The sequence below is a fragment of the Nicotiana sylvestris genome, chromosome 6, assembly GCF_000393655.2.
Source record: "Nicotiana sylvestris chromosome 6, ASM39365v2, whole genome shotgun sequence".
NCBI lineage: Eukaryota > Viridiplantae > Streptophyta > Magnoliopsida > Solanales > Solanaceae > Nicotiana > Nicotiana sylvestris.
Window position 1 is genome coordinate 161,054,641 of NC_091062.1, and position 16,496 is coordinate 161,071,136.

The 16,496-nt window shown below is 38.2% G+C and overlaps 3 protein-coding genes across 3 annotated transcripts; 2 read left to right on the top strand and 1 right to left on the bottom strand.

Moving 5' to 3' along the window:
• Nucleotides 1-219: 219 nt before the first annotated feature.
• Nucleotides 220-3,440, top strand: LOC104233780 (uncharacterized). Its single transcript, XM_009787228.2, has 6 exons — nt 220-331; nt 410-648; nt 728-916; nt 2,494-2,580; nt 2,671-2,796; nt 2,901-3,440. Exons 2-6 carry the CDS (start codon nt 448-450, stop codon nt 3,027-3,029), a joined length of 732 nt encoding a protein of 243 aa, XP_009785530.1. The 5' UTR covers nt 220-331; nt 410-447; the 3' UTR covers nt 3,030-3,440.
• Nucleotides 3,441-5,628: 2,188 nt separating this feature from the next.
• On the top strand, nt 5,629-6,000 carry LOC104233771 (early nodulin-like protein 18). The gene has a single exon (XM_009787218.2). It carries the CDS (start codon nt 5,629-5,631, stop codon nt 5,998-6,000), a length of 372 nt encoding a protein of 123 aa, XP_009785520.1.
• A 645-nt stretch (nt 6,001-6,645) lies between these two features.
• LOC138871575 (uncharacterized) lies at nt 6,646-7,230 on the bottom strand. Its single transcript, XM_070149460.1, has one exon. It carries the CDS (start codon nt 7,228-7,230, stop codon nt 6,646-6,648), a length of 585 nt encoding a protein of 194 aa, XP_070005561.1.
• Between the last annotated feature and the right edge of the window lie 9,266 nt (nt 7,231-16,496).

The window sequence follows — 16,496 nt, forward strand, 5'->3', positions numbered from 1 at the left end:
GTGTTATTTCTTTATAAAGAGTCAGCATCTCCCAGAGGAATTCACTTATTGACTCAGAAGGTAAAAGCTCAAGAAATGATATGTTTCAACATTTGTGATGAATTATAAATAGTACTCTAGCCTTTAATACCAGGTTACTGCATAACTAACACTTGTGTGCTAGATCAATAACTATAGCTTGTTAAATCTGATTACGCACAAGGAGCTTGATTGTAATGTTTCCTAAGTCTATTTTCAGGTTTCTTCAGTAAAAATTCTGCATCACAGGGAGTACATGAACGATCTGATGATTCTACCACTCATGAAGCAGCTGAACAAATTGAGGAACAAGGCAAATATATATAAATTGTAATCATAAACTTAACTAAAAATAGTGATTAATGATTATCTTTGTTTTGTACTATTGCAGGCCCCTCCTCGCCAAAAAGAAAAAGAGGTCGTACTCAAATGTCAAGTGTTCATGGTAGAAAGGAGCGTAAAATAATCATTCTAAATGAGTATAATCAACCCGTTGATCCTACTAAAGAGGTTGTAAAAGAGTTGGGTAGCTTCCTCGGCACATTGGTAAGGAGTGGGACTTTTTGTCGTCTTAATGTATTTAATTGGAGGAAACTAGACGCAAAAGATGATATGTGGAAATATATCAAGGTATGAAGTTTCCAATGTCCAATAAACATGGATGATATTTCTTATTTCTTACACTTACCCAATTGCACTAAATTTGTAGGAAAAATATGACATTCCCGACGAGGCGAAACAATGGGTTTTTGAATCAGTTTGTAGTGCTTGGAGAAAGTATAAGAGTCAATTGAAGGCAACCCACTTCACAGCCTATGAGAATGATGATAGGCCAGTAGATGTTCCGGAATCTCACTTTAAGTATCTTCTTAAATATTGGAACTCCGATTCACACAAGGTAATTACATCCAGAATCTCTTGTCTTGTTTTAACATAATTATTTTTTGGTGCCCGAGTCAAAAGAATTATAAGTAAAATAGTACCGAACATTACAGTTTTGGTTGTGAAACTGTAATGTATATACTAAGCATAGGATATTGTTCTTCTTCAAGTTTTAATATGTGTTCATCTTTGCATGTATCAGTGGCTCATTGCAGCCTGTTTGATAATTGTTCTTGCAAATTACTTAATTGAGTAAAATGTGGTGAATAGATGCTCTAATTGGTTTTCGATTGGTCTTGTTTCTTTGGTCCATATTTCTATTTGGTTGCTGACTTTTGTTCATAGCTTAGAGATGAGTGAATTAGATCAATGTCTCAGTATTCTGCTAATTTCTTTATGAAGAGGTTCAAGGGCGCTACTATAGCTAGTTCTTTTTCAGTTTGTGATGCTAATAAAAAGTGAGGATTGTGCAATAATTGGCTTTTGATTAATATATAGTTAGCTCAGTAGTGAAGATTATGCTCGAACCCTTCATACAGGAATCCCTTAGCATTTAAGTCAGCAGTTTTAGATGGCACAAACCACATTTTCTTTGTTTTCTTCAAGTGTAAAAAACTAACAAAAGGAGCATAGGCAATATAACTTGAGACACAGTATAATCTACCATATATCAGATTTTAATGTATTAACACCTTTTTTCTATTAAGATTTCTAATATAGAGGTTATAGAACCAAGTTAGAAAATTTTATAAGTACTTGTTACTTCGTGATAATTTTAACATTGCTCTCGATAGTTTATAAATTCAGTAAAATATTTTGTAACACAGATAGCTAGTCGTATAATATTAATAACGTCTTTTGCTTAGTGTTAGACACTGAATTCATGCTTCAGTCTTTACTGTTGCCATTTGAATCAGTCAATTCAAATATTAATGAAATAATTGAAGAAAGAAAAGGGCTCAGATTTAGATTTTGTTTGACTTTAACATTGAAGATTGTCAATCAACATTCTGTTAGTATAGGAGTATTTGTTACTTAAATTATCAACTTTGAAAATTCATCAACTAAAAAGCAATAACAGACAAACTCTTCAACTTTTTATATTTTGATATTATACTTTTATTTTGCTTTTTGATTCTAGAATAGGTACTACACACTATGTAGTTAGATTAGTAAACAATTCTGAAGAAAAAAAAGGAGAATTTTTTTTTGGTTTCCTTTGATTCTAGAATAGGTACTACACACGATGTAGTTAGATTAGTAAACAATTCTGAAGAAAAAAAAGGAGAATTTTTTTTTGGTTTCCTTTGCTCCTTGTGTCTGCAAATCAGATAGCAAATGTAGTTGATACAGCAAATGGAACAGAGATTACAACAGTAAATGATGAATAACTGATGCCAAAATGTCAATAACTGTCTTAATAATCCCTCTTGTCATGTAAAGAATGACTGAGTTTAAGTCAACAGTTTTAGATGGCTGCATTGTTCGACCTCTTAATCAAGCAAGCTTTAATACTATGAGTGTAGTCTTGGGTCTTGATGTGGGTAATAGGCATAACTGTTGGTTGCTATTGGTTGACTCGTTTATTTGCAGAAAATGTCCGAAACCAATACAGAGAATCGAAGTAAGTTGAAGTGTCCACACACTGATGGCAGAACACCTTTTGCTCTAATTCACGAGGTTTGATGTTTTATCTTTCTTATTTTTTTTAAATTATGAACTTGCTAACTTTATATGGAAAGATTCTTATACCTGTTTTCATGTAACTAGGAAAAAAAGAAGGAAGTCTCTGATACTTCAGATACTCTGTCAAGTAAGGACATCTTTGTGGCTACAAGAAAAACAAAACTTGGCCGAGTATACAAAAGCTCATATGACAATACGATTAGTAAAATTGTACGAGATTTCTAATTGAAAGTTTGTCGTGATTATTATTTGTTATTAATTATTGATTCAATTTTAGTTACTTAAAACTTTTTTCTCTCGTATTTGGTTTGTAGGCTGAAATGGAGAGAATACAATCAACTCAGGAAAGTGAAGATGACAGTCATTCAGTTGACGCTTTTGCTTCAGTCATGGGACATGAACATCTAGGTCGCGTGAGATTGTATGGACAAGGACTTTGTTAAAAGGGCAAAAAGGGAATCTTGGATCTTCTTTAGATGCTGATGAGAGGATGCATCAGAAAATAGAGGAAATGGAAGAGAAGATGCAATAAAGAATGCATGAAAAGTTAAACGAACAAAAGGATGCTATGGAACAAAATATTACAATGAACGTCATCACACGACTTTAGCATTTGAACCCAGATTTGTGACTTGATCCTGACATGTTAAGGCCCAGTGTACGTTCACCTGTAGATGCTTCCTCTGCACAACAAGCTACTGTTATACATACCAAATGTTAACAATCAAGGTCAATACGTACCAAATGTTATACATCTTCTTCTATTTCTTCTTAGAGCTTTAGTAGGACTGGTATCACTTGTACATCTTTCATCTCTACTATTAACCTCCAAAGTTTCAATCTTTCTGGTGAAATCTCACCTTCTATATGTCAACTTCCCAATCTTTCAAACTTAAATCCATGAGTAGGCTTGAGAATCCCAAATTCAAAGAAAACTTGCAATTAAGCTATATTATCAATATAAGGAAACAGAGAAGTTTTGAATAATTCAAACATTCATTTTGCGAGGAAAAAACTTTGCAACATATCAAAGTACGAAGATACATTTTAATTTCAATTGAGCAAAAAGTAATATATGTCCTAAGACTGTATGTATTTTCTGATGAAATGACCATAAATGAGATTCTTACAAGAAAAACAAACAACAACTAATTAACCCTCGAAAGCAAAACTGGCTATAATTTAAGATGTTCACGCATGTTGTTGATCAGATGCTTAGCTAGCATGATGATGATCTGGAGTTGCAACATAATATGCTGGAATTTCACACACAGGTGCAACGATCTCCAATATGCCTTGAATTGGAAATTGTTTGTTATTTGAAGCACTCTTATTATTGTACACTACACCCTTGTGATATTGTTGAGATTCTTGTTCGTATTGTTGTTGAGCCGTGGGCTATGTATTATTGTGGCTTTAGTATTGTTGTTTGGGCGATGTGGTGGCATATGTGCACGTGTGATGTGATTGATTGTTGTGTTGTGAATGAAATACGCATGCGGCCACACAAGGGTGGTGTGCATATTAATGTGCATGCAGCGAGATAAGGGGGCTTGTGCACGTGAAGTTATTTTGGAAAAAATGTCTTATATGTGAAGCTCACATGACGTCATAAGGGTGATTTGTGATTATGATGTCTGGTACATCGAGGTGATTCTTGTTGTAAATCTGTGTTGGAACGACTTGATGATTTAAACATATCATGGGTCTCCTTAATTAATATTACTTTGTGTTTTACTTGTTTGGTTAATTTGCCATGCTATCTGTCATGGGCGGCTTTTCAACCATGCCCCATGACCCCTGGGACGCGTCCCATGTGTTACACCCCGTAAGTTTAACAACCTTGTATATATATATATATATATATATATATATATATATATATATATATATATATATATATATATATAGTATTTTGAGTGGAACATTTTTGTAAAGAAAATAAATGGTTTGAAAAATATGATTTTATATAGTTATCAATATTACTACTTTCGAATATGTTTTAAATTATACTCATAATATGAGAAAGCTTATAAAGGAGATTTTTTTTTATTGTGAAGATAAAAATTATTTTCTTACAAGAAAAGAAGGTTATCTTTTTACCATTTTAAGAATTTAGCGTACGAGAATCTTTTACTCTTTATATGAGATTAGAAAAATTATAAGTTGAGAAAATATATGTATTTTTACATGGATATTTTAGTGAAATAACAACGTATGTATTGATTTTATATGGTACCATGATTTATTAATATTATAATATTTTAATAGTAGTATTTTAAATAATTTGTGATAATTCTTAATTATGTGGATAATTTGGTAATTAATGAATTTTAGTGGGAGATTAATTAACAATCGTTGGATAAGGTTAACTAATCCAACGTTAATATGGTGGCACTTATGAGGACAGCTTACTTCCTATTCCGCGTCCTGTTATCTTGATGCAAAAAGTTACACTTACACTCGGATAACAATGATCTAGAAATAGGAGTAAAGTAGCTTTCAATTTTCTTATCATTTGCATGTCTATTATTGTCTAATATATAAAATAATTCAACTTGATTCTTTCAAGTCCAAAAGTTTCATTTGAATATATAATTGATTATGTAAGGGAGGTGTAGCTAATAAGTTTCTGATAGTTCCAGTAGAAAAAGTTAGATGTGATAATTGAGCTGTCAGTCCTATTAAAGGGATTGCTTTGTGTGTTTACATGTGATCATAAGTATGATGAACCTCACATCTCTCGATCTTGAGATTATACACAACATGCCACATGTGATTGTGTTTCACTCATGATTCATGAGTCTCCCAGTTGTATGAATTGTTCTGCATTCTTTGTTGTATTTTTCCAGCCGGCGACCCTGGAAGGAACTCCGATTTTTATTGCTATTTGCACTAATTACCAAATTGCTGTCTTATCATATGTTGGTTTTGTATCTCACGCTATTCTGATGTATTATCAATTTATGTGTTTAGTATTTAGTACAAACACCAATCAGACAGTTATTCAAACATACAGCGAGACCACATAGGAATTGCAGCATGGATGATGCTTCAGATGATGACACATTTCAGTATCAAGGAGGCAGCAATGAGTTTGGGGAAGCGATGACAGTCGCTGTTCCATTGACCATCGAGGGACCACAATACTATTTCTCCGACGCTGATGATGGCACCCAATGCCTGAATGGCATGGCATTTGAGATCAAAGTGGGACATGGTATAGGACTTCCTCCGAACCTCAACCAACCACCTCCTCCACCCTATGTGGAACCGCCATCCACGGTCGAGGCGGACTCACCGCCTATTACCGTGGTAACCAGCCGCCCTAACGGTGGTGGTGTGAGGAGCAGTACTGGACTCTTCTGGGTGGTTTCTATACTTGTAGTGTTGGTGTTTACTGAAACTACCTGATGCATATAGTATTTTTTTTTAATTGAAATGTTTGTGTATTTTATTTCCTTTTGTGAAGCAAGAACATGGGTTGAAGGAGGGCATTTACCTAACCTTCCCATAATAATGATAGGCTGAAATCCAACCTTCTAAACAAAAAACTGTTAACTAACAATTAAAAGATCAGCCGTGTGGCCTTTATTAGGTTCATAGTGGCTCAAATGTTATCTCTACTGCCTTGAGTTGACGGATTCTGAAGGAGGCGACTTCCCATTTGTCCAATTTCAATAGTCCTCTCACTTGTCTTGGTAGATCACTAAACTGATTGAAGATGATGTTTCTTCTATGTGTATGGCTCATTGTTGCTAGTTTATCCGCTACTCTGTTTGCTTCTCGGTAGCAGTGTCTTGGAACAATTTCTTTGGTTTTCATTAGTTGTTTGATTTGACTTACCGTCTGCATTATTCTCCAAGGTATTTCACCTTCCTCCTTGACGCAGGCTACGAGTAGTGCTGAATCTGCCTCCTCAATAATTCTACTCAAGCCCATTTCCACGCAAAACTTGAGCCCCAATAGCATGGCCTTACCCTCTGCTTCGTTGCTTGTTCCCTTTCCCAGAAAGCATGAGTATGCTAAGACGAAATTTCCAAACCCGTCTCTTATAATTCATCCTGCTCCACTATTCCCTTCTTGGCAGCTTCCATCACTATTTAGCTTATAGGACATTGGTGGTGGTTTCACCCATCTCACCAACTTACTGGTTCTATGCACCATGGGTTGATCAATGAGTTTTTGTAACTGATCCCACGAGAGCTGTTGTTGTAGCTTTCCGAACTTCTGTCTGACTACCTCTACTAGATTTGCGGTTATAAGCTTTTCGGATCTCCTGCTCTGTGGTGCTTCTCCCCCATACTTTGAGGCGCATCTGGATCTCCACAACTCCCATGTTATGATTGCAGGTAATACCCTAGCCATGAAGGATGTCACCAGATTCATATATCTGTGGTTCCACCATTGGAGAAGTATATGGCTGTACTGTTGGTTTCCAACTTGTAGACCAAACGGGGCAGCAAATATTTTCCAGATATCTTGAGCATATGTACCCTCCCAAAATAGATGTGCTGAGGTTTCTAGTGTTGTTGAGGTTGGAGTGCAACAGTAGCATCTTGGTTGAATGGTGTAACCAAGTTTTGCTATTTTCTCATCTGTGGGCATCTTATTGTATAGCACCCTCCATGTCACGAAGGCCATTTTGAATGGAGTATTTTTGTGCCAAATTTTTGAATCGATGAAAGCAACTTCTTTTCTTTGCCTTAGTAGATCCCAAGCTATGGCTACAGAAAACTTCCCATTGCTATTACTACTCTATCCTGAATTTCAGGGTAGAGCATTGTATGTTGTTCCTCCAAAATATTTCTTATAGCTATTGGGACCTCTATCCCCAATTCTTCCATTTGCCATTCGCCTTCAACCAGTACTTCATTGAGCTTGACATCATTGGGGTTGACTCCAGCTGGTAGGAGGCTAAAGAAGGGCCCTTGTTTAGTCCAATTATCGAACCAAAAGGATATATTCCCCTTGCCCAGGTATCCATACCATGCTTTGTTCTATTTCCAGCTTAATGTCACACATTGCCTTCCAACTCTGCGACTGACCTGCATGCCATCGTAAGGCTAGTGGGTGTCTTCTTTTGCAATATTTTGCAATCATGAAGCTTCTCCATAGAGAGTTCCCAGTTCGCAAATTCCACCATGTTTTTGCTGTGAACGTCGAACAAATGTCTTGGAGTCTTCTAATTTGAACTCCGCCTTCGCAATATGGTTGACATAGTGTCTTCCATGCGACCCAATGGTGCCTATCTTTCCCATCCGTTCCTCTCTAGAAGAAATTTGCTAGTGTCTTTTCAATTTGTGTCAGCACCCCATTAGGTGGGTGCATTGCTGAGAGTGTGTGAATGGGAATCACTTGAAGGACATGCCAAATGAGTATAGCCTTACCTCCAGGTGACAGAAACTTGTTTTGCCATCCTTTTACTCTGCTAGTTACTTTGTTGATCATCTCAGAGACATAGGCTATCTTTTGTCTCCCTATGAATAGTGGGCATCCCAGGTATTTGACTGGGAACTGTTTGTGTTGCATTCCTGTAATGGAGGAAATCCTTCTTATTCTGCCTGGGAGTATTCCCGGAGCCACCATGAAACAACTCTTGCTTTTATTAATCTGCTGACCTGATATTTTTTCATATTTTGTCAAAGTCTTCATAACTAGCCTCATTGTCTTCTTTTTGCCGCTAACAAATAGTATCATGTTGTCCGCAAAGGCTAGATGATTGACTTGCGGCCCTTGCCTCGGAATGCAGAAACCTGTGAATCTTCTATTCTCATAGAGGTTGTTCAACATATTGGATAACAACTCGGCACTTAGAACAAATAATGATGGCGATATAGGGTCGCCTTGTCTCAAGCCATTCTCTGATTTGAAGAAACCATGCCTTTGGCTGTTTAGAATTAATGAATACATGTTGCTTGATATGTGTCTATGGATCATGTCAATCCATACCTCTGAGAAGCCCAATTTCTCCATTAGTTTGCACAGGTAAGGCCAAGAAACTCTATCGTATGCCTTTGCCATATCAAGTTTCAGTACCACATTTCCGCCTTGAGTTGGTTTCCATATTCCTTTCAGCATCTCTTGTGCCAGCATTATATTTTCAGAGATTAGTCTACCTCTGATAAAGCCTGATTGGTTGCTCGATATAATTCTTGGCAACAATTGGGACAGTCTTGTATTTAACACCTTAGCCAAGATCTTGCTTGACACATTGCACAAGCTGATTGGTCTTAGGTCTGTTAGGTGTTGTGGGAATACGGTTTTTGTATCATCACCAAGCATGTGTGCGAGAAGAACCTAGGGATAGCAGCCCCTTCAAAGAAGGCCACCACAAAGTCATAAACATCATTTTGAACTATTTGCCAGCATGTTTGGTAAAATAAGGCACCAATGCCATCTGGACCTAGGGCACTCTCTGCGCTAATAGAGAATACAACTTGTTTCACTTCTTCTAGGTCTGGCACTACTGTGAGCATAAAATTATCATCCTCTGTAATCCTAGCTATTATGTTGTCTAGAGCTGAGAAATTATCTGACGCACTATGGTGACTGAAAATTCTCTGGAAGTGCTCTATAGCAGCATCTGCAATTTCCTGGCTCCCTTCTATCTAGTTTCCATTGTCATCCTGTATTCTTTGAATATTCAGCCTTTTCCTTCTCCCCTTTATAGTATTGTGGAAGTAAGCTATGTTCATATCTCCATCTTTTAGCCAATTGGCCTTAGCCTTCTATCTAAGGACTGCCTCATGAAGCTTGAGAAACTGGAGGTAGTTTGCTTTGCGCTTATTCAATTCTGCTCTTTTTTCTGCCGAGTGATCCAAATATAACTCCTTTTCAAGCTCCGCAATATGTTTCTCTAGTCTATTTGGTTCCTCGTATATGTCTCCAAACACTTCTCTGGACCACTTACTTAGTTTTTGGCATGTCCTCTTGAGTTTTTGATGAAGTTTCCACATGGCATTGCCCTCTACTGGCTCCTCCCATACTTCTTGGACCACTTTTTTGAAGTTTTCATGCTTAGTCCAGAATTCTAGGAATTTAAAGTATTTAGACCCCCAATTATCAGATGATTTTAGAGTAATTAGTAGTGGCACATGATCCGAGCTCACTCTAGCTAGATGCTGGACCGTTGTTTCATTAAACATATCGAACCATTCTGAGTTTATGAGCATCCTATCCAGCCTCATTCAGATTGTGTTTGGGAAGCCTTTATTGTCACGCCAGGTATAAATGTTCCCTGAGTATCCCACGTCTTGAAGTCCACAGTCTTCTATGCAGTTTATAAAATCTACTCTTTTGTCGATTCTAAAAGGTCTGCCCCCTTTTTTCTCTTCTGCCTCTAGTATTACATTAAAGTCTCCCATTACACCCAAGGGCCTTGGATTCTATGTCCCCAGTTTCTCAAGTCATCCCGTAACTATCTCCTTTATTCTCTTGTACATTTTGCATATACTATGGTAATATGAATTGGGGCGGGGTTCAACGGCACTGTAACTTTACACGTGACATATTGTTCTGCCTCTTCCAGAATATCCAGTTGTATGTCGGATGTCCAGAATAACCAAATTTTGTTGTTACAGTTGTAAAAGCAATGGTGCATTCCCAGCCGAAATCGAAACCTTTCAATTTTTGCTGATCTGACCATAGGTTCTTGTAAAGCTATAAGAGGAAGTTTGTATTGATTTTGAAGTGTTTTAAGCCTCTCTGAAGCTTGTTGGGACCTCATGCCCCTTATGTTCTATGACAATGTATAAATCATGAGAAATATTTAGGGCGGAGGTCTTTGACCCCTTTTTGTTCTGCTTGTTTGTGTTTGGTGATGCCCACTGACTTTGTCCACCAAGACCCTGTGTTCCCCTGGGGGATAGATTGTTAAACTGAGATATTCTATTCTGGACATTGGACATTGTATTTTCTCCAGTTTCGAAATTTAATGCCTTGTGTGGTCTTCTCATATTTTCGTCATCTGACTTGACTTTATCATCTTCATCATTTTGTTGTGATTGGTTTGGATCCTGTGTGTTTGGTACCATGTCTATGTCAACTTCCATAGTTGTTCTGCCTGGATCCCTCTATCCACCTATGCCACCAGAGATTTGCGTTAGGGACTTCCCTGGTGTGAGTGTGTGTATTTCAATGGGAATGTCTGTATTGAGTTTATGCTCTCCTTGTTCTCCTCTAACCTCAACTGGTTTGAGGTTTAGTATTGGAAAAGGTGTGATTTCCAGATTATTGTCTTCTTTATCCCACTCAAGTAGGCTTTGGGATGGGATCTTTGATCTATGTTTCCTCCTCTTCCCTGTGGTTATTTTTCTTACTTGATCTTTTGTCACATTGAGGACTTTTGTTCCTTCAATAAGGTCGTGTTCCTTTTCCTCTTCCAGAGCAATCTCCTTATGTTTTTTAGCCTTTGCAGACCTCTTTTTTGCACCTGTTTTAAGAGTTTTGTTCTTTTCCTTCTTGGTCTTCTTCCTCTTTGACTGCTTTGTTATGCTCTGACCGATTTCATCTGTTTTATTCTCATCTCTTGTGTTATCTAACACCATGTGGTACTGCTCTATCTCATCTTCCTCTGGCCTAGCATCCTGAGTCATTGGTTCTTATGTAAGGCTTTTGGTTCTGCTTGCTTTGTATTCTGAATGTGTTGTGTATTGCTTGGTAAGTTCAGCTGCTTTTTGTTGGAGTCTTGTGTGACTTTTCTTGCTATTTTGTTCTTCTTGACCTATATCCATTCCCCTTCTCCATTTTTTGTATGTCTCTCTGTTGGTCTTTCCTTTACCATCCCAGATGAGCCTACTCCTTCTTCTTTCTTATGTTGATTCCTGCATTGCTCGTCTGAATGTCCTTTCTTTCTACAATAGTAGCAGAATTCTGGGACACTTTCATACTCTATGATTTGATTGAAGGTATCACATTCACCATTGTTATCTATTAGTGCAACTTGATATTCCTTAATCCTTGGTTTGGTCATGTCAATCTCCACACGAACCTTCGCCTTAGTAGGCCTTGTGCACGCTACAGTGGCTTTGTCCAGAGCAATCAAGGGACCTATTGGTTCCAAAATTTGTTCCATCACTGCCCAGGCATGGTAGTGCCACGACAATTCAGGTAAGGTAACCCACACCGGGGCTAGGGTCGATTCCAAATTCGCTTTGAATTTCCTAGTCCATCTTTCAATTCGCATGACCATTCCATAGAGCAACATCGATGATTTTGCATATAATCGATTGAAATCATCTTCTTCTGCAAAATCAATGAACACATGCCTCCAATCATATGCCCCGATTTTTATTGTACTCTTCAGTGGAAAAATTCTCTTGAACTCATCCCTAATTTTGTCAATTTGAGGGCGTGTTCGAGAAAACGTTCCCACTATTATTAATCTACACTTCTCCGCTAATAGCTCGTCTTCTTCCTTTGAGAAGATAACCTTAGCCTTTCCATCTTTGAATTCATATGGCTTATGATCCAATCGCAATCCTTTCCCCCCTCCGTTCGTGGCAGCCTCCACTGCCGCCAAGTAACTTGTCTTGGTAAGAAAACCATCGGCTGCTGGGTTGGTGAGTGCTAATTGAACCCTTTGCTAGATACCCGCCATCGAATTGTTGATCGGAGTCATGATGAAGAACTCGATTTTGGGTATTAGGGTTTTTTGGTAGAGAGAAATTGTCACCTTTTTGGATTGATTTTATAGTAATTTCATATATCAAGGTAGGTTTTTTCTCCTCCACTTTAAAACTGAATAGAATAATTTAATATATCAACAAAAAAATTAATGGCTGCGAATATCTGGCAGTCAAATTGACATGCTGAATTTTATGGGTCTCAGAGATACGTAAGTGTATAAGTTTGTTTCATGATATTAATCAGAGGTATAATGGTCTTATGACGTTCCAAGAAATTCAATTGATGTACTTGTCATGTATTGCATCATTTATACATGTGCATTTACCTATGACTCATACGACGTTATATACGCGTATATATATATATATATATATATATATATATATGTATATGGGATATGGAAAAAGGTTACGACGTTATATATACATCACCACTTGGTTAGCTGGTATACGTTGATGATTTGCCCACAGTGGTCGAGATGATATGATGGGATGCCCTCAGAGGCGTGATAATGTTATGGCATTATATACGCATATATATAAGTATATATATGTATATGGGATATGGGAAAAGTTATGGCATTATATACGCACCACTACCTGATCAGTTGGTATAAATAATGATTTTGCCCACAGTGGCTGAGATGATATGATGGGATGCCCTCAGAGGCTTGATGATGTTATGAATACATGTACCTATGCACGACATGACATTCATATGCATATGCATGATGCTATAAGTATTAAATGATATACAGAGTTATCCAGACTTATAGGTTGAGTCATATACTCCATGTTTCTTTCATATCCTTTATATATCGATTTGCATGCCTTACATACTTGGTACATTGTTCGTACTGACATTCTTTTGTTGTGGACGCTGCATTCATGCCTGTAGGTATAAGTAATCAATTTGATAAACCCTCATTATAGACGAGGTTAACATTCAGTGAAGGATCGGTAGGACTCCACCTCATTCGGAATGCAGCCAAATCTATGAGCCATCGCATCAGAGTTTTACTTCAGACTTAGGGGTAGGCTGGTACCCTATCCCATTTGATGTCAAATAATCTTAGAAGGTTTGTAGACAGAGGTTCAGTTTGTACAGTATGTTAGAGGCCTTGACAGCCTATTTGTATTCATGTCTTAAGAATAATAGTTCATTGATACAATATTGCCCACTTACGGTTATGCACTACGAATTGTTGCCATGTTGGCCCATGATGGTCATAGAAAGAATGGGTTACAAAATGGTTCACTCGGGCCAGTACGGCACCGAGTGCCAGCCACGCCTCCCAAGGTTGGGGCGTGACACTATGGCATCTTGACAAGTCTCTCAAGGTCTAGCTCTATGGACGGCCCCACGGTCTTGGCTGCGCTAAGTGACAAGCGCGCCTGTGCCTATGTTGCCCCATTGATAGCCTTCACTAGTGCCCAACTGTAGGCAAATGCCAATAGCGCCGCGTGTGCAGACTCTGATGCTAAAGACAAGGTTGCTAGCAATGGACCTGCTTCTACCTTGTAGGAATCTAAGTCATTTTCATTGTCAATATAGAGTAGTTTTACTTCCTATATTTCCATTATTTCTCTCTAGCTTAGTTAGGTCAAGTCCTGTAACTTTGGTTTGTTAAACTTTCAAGCAAGCAAATAATTCTCTATACTGGTGTCTCTCCCCCTCGACACCATGTTGCTTTTCTGTAATAGCTTTCATTAATGCAATCAATATTTCTTTCATTCTCATTCTCTTTTTTGTTCCCTCAATTGCTCTTGACATTGGATTTCCCATACAACACTAACAGTCTCATCTAGATTACGAAGGGGACCCTAGTTGGCAAATAGTAACTGCATGGATATCAGTTGCTTAGCCTTACGTCATCGCCGCATAACAGTTGGTATCGGAGCTTAGGCTCGGCATCAAACGAGGGAACACATCGCCATTACCACCATTTCTGACCATGGTTAATCATGGGGATCACATTGCATACCTTGAAAAGATGGCTAAAGTATTACAACCCATCGTGAATGTGGTGCCTGATCTAAGAACCAGCCTAGTGCAAAGATTGGATGACCTAGAGTCGGAAGTTGAAGAATACAGAACGCCGCTATGCCACCCACGAGAAAGAATTATTGGTTGTCGTCCATTGCTTATGCCTTTGGGGGCACTATCTACTGGGAACCCCATTCATGGTCAAGATAGACAACACAACCGTTAGCTATTTCATGACCCAGTCAAAGCTGAATGGCCGACAAGCTAGGTGGGAGGAACTCATAGCAGAATTTCACTTCAACCAGGAGTACCTAAGTGGGAAGACTAACCAAGTTGATGATGTGCTCAGTTGAAGGGTTAACTTAGCATCAGTTTGCCTACTCGGCACCCTAAGGGGGAACGAATTGGCCACCACTATAAAAGACCAGATATAGGATCTACTCACTAAGGATTCTGCTGCATAGTACTTGGCCAACTTGGTAGGACAAGGCAAGATTCGCCGGTTCTACGTGGAATATGGGTTCCTAAAGGTAAAAGGAACTGACTTTATGTTCCTAAAGGAGGAAATCTATGAAGGACTCTTCTGATGGAATGCCATGATACTTTGTGGGCCGGCCACCTAGGTGAAGAACGCACTATGACGTAGCTGCGCCGTGCTTATTATTGGCCTTAATTGGCTGATGATGTTGCGCAGTATGTGAAGACTTGCCTAGTATGCTAGAAAGAGAAGTTAGACCCCTTGGCAGAAGTAGTACTTTTAGAGCCATTGCCTATTTCAAAGAGACCTTAGGAAAGCGTTTCACTGGATTTCATCACCGGATTGCCCAAGGTCGGAGATCTTACAACTATCTTAGTTGTGGTAGATCGATTTTCCAAGTATACTACATTTATAACAGCCCCAAAATATATATCAGCAGAATATACAACTCAACTCTTCTTATCTCATGTTATCAAATATCAGTGTATGCCTAAAGATATCGTTATTGATCGCGACTCTCGCTTCACTAGAAACTTTTGGACTCAACTCTTTAAGTGCCTCGGGTCCAAATTGAGCCATAGTTCAAGTTTCCATCCACAATCTGATGTCCAGACGAAATGGTTCAATGGCATGCTAGAGGAATATCTCTGCCATTTTGTTACCAGATCGCAAAAAATTGGGTGAAGCTTCTTGATGCTGCTCAACTGTGTTTCAATTAAGAAAAGAGCTTTAGTACAAACAAAAACACTTTTGAAATTGTTACCGGACATCAATAGATACTCCTACACACTGTGAATGCCCCAAACATGTTAAAATCTCCTTGAGCTGCTAGCTTTTCGAAGTAATGGAAGCAAAATTTGGAGATAGTGCAGAGCTATCTTGTCAAATCCCAAAAGCGGATGAAAAAGCATACTAATCAAAATTGTTGCTTTGTTGAATACCAAGTAGAAGACAAAGTGATGGTGAAAATTCCAAAGAGATACTTGTTTTCAGGGGTCCATGACCCTCGTCTATTGCAAACGTACATTGGACCCTTGTCCATTGAGAAGCTCATTAGGAAAGTTGCATACCGGGTGGATACCCCAGCCTGGTGAAAGATTCATCCAGTCTTCCATGTCAGCCTTCTAAGACCTTTTCGGGAAGACATGAGGATCCTTCATGGAGACAACTTACAATACCCAGTATTCGAGGCCCTAATTCAATCGAGAAAAAAATGTGTAGAAGCTATCTTGATAATCGAGCAGTTCATGCTTCAAGGAAAGATGTCACGATCCGGAATTCCCACTTTCGGGACCGTGATGACGCCTAACATTTCACTTGCTAGGCAAGCTAACATTAGAACAACTCGTTCATTTTTCAACAGTTTAGATTAAATAAAGAGAAAGAACTAAATATCTTTAGAAATCCAAAGTAAAATGCCGAAGCTAAAAACAACCAAACCTCTACTAACAATTCTTGAACCCGATGTCACAAGTGCACGAGCTACTAAAATAGTACATACAAGGGTCTGAAATAAATATAAAGCTGTCTGAAGGAAAATACATAGCTAAATAAAAAGGGAGAGGGACTCCAGGAGTGATCGGGTCCAACCCTACACTACTACAAAGTGGCAAGGGTCGATGCAGTTTTTACCCGAGATGGTCAGGATCAAATCCACAGGGAGCTAGATTGATTGGGATTTGGATTCTTATCTAAACTAGCAGTGCGTAGTGCTCTTAATTACACTTCCAATCATAATTGTTGTTTGTTACTTCTAATTTTATACTATTGAGATGCTAAATTAAACTAAGAGTAAATACTTGTAAGGTTTTCTAAA

What these genes read in the sequence shown, in the direction of transcription:
- LOC104233780 (XM_009787228.2), top strand. Translation starts at nt 448, where the DNA reads ATGTCAAGTGTTCATGGTAGAAAGGAGCGTAAAATAATCATTCTAAAT. An exon ending in ATATGTGGAAATATATCAAG is followed by an intron (nt 649 to 727) that starts GTATGAAGTTTC and finishes CTAAATTTGTAG; the next exon opens with GAAAAATATGACATTCCCGA. An exon ending in GGAACTCCGATTCACACAAG is followed by an intron (nt 917 to 2,493) that starts GTAATTACATCC and finishes GTTTATTTGCAG; the next exon opens with AAAATGTCCGAAACCAATAC.
- LOC104233771 (XM_009787218.2), top strand. Translation starts at nt 5,629, where the DNA reads ATGGATGATGCTTCAGATGATGACACATTTCAGTATCAAGGAGGCAGC.
- LOC138871575 (XM_070149460.1), bottom strand. Translation starts at nt 7,230, where the DNA reads ATGGCCTTCGTGACATGGAGGGTGCTATACAATAAGATGCCCACAGAT.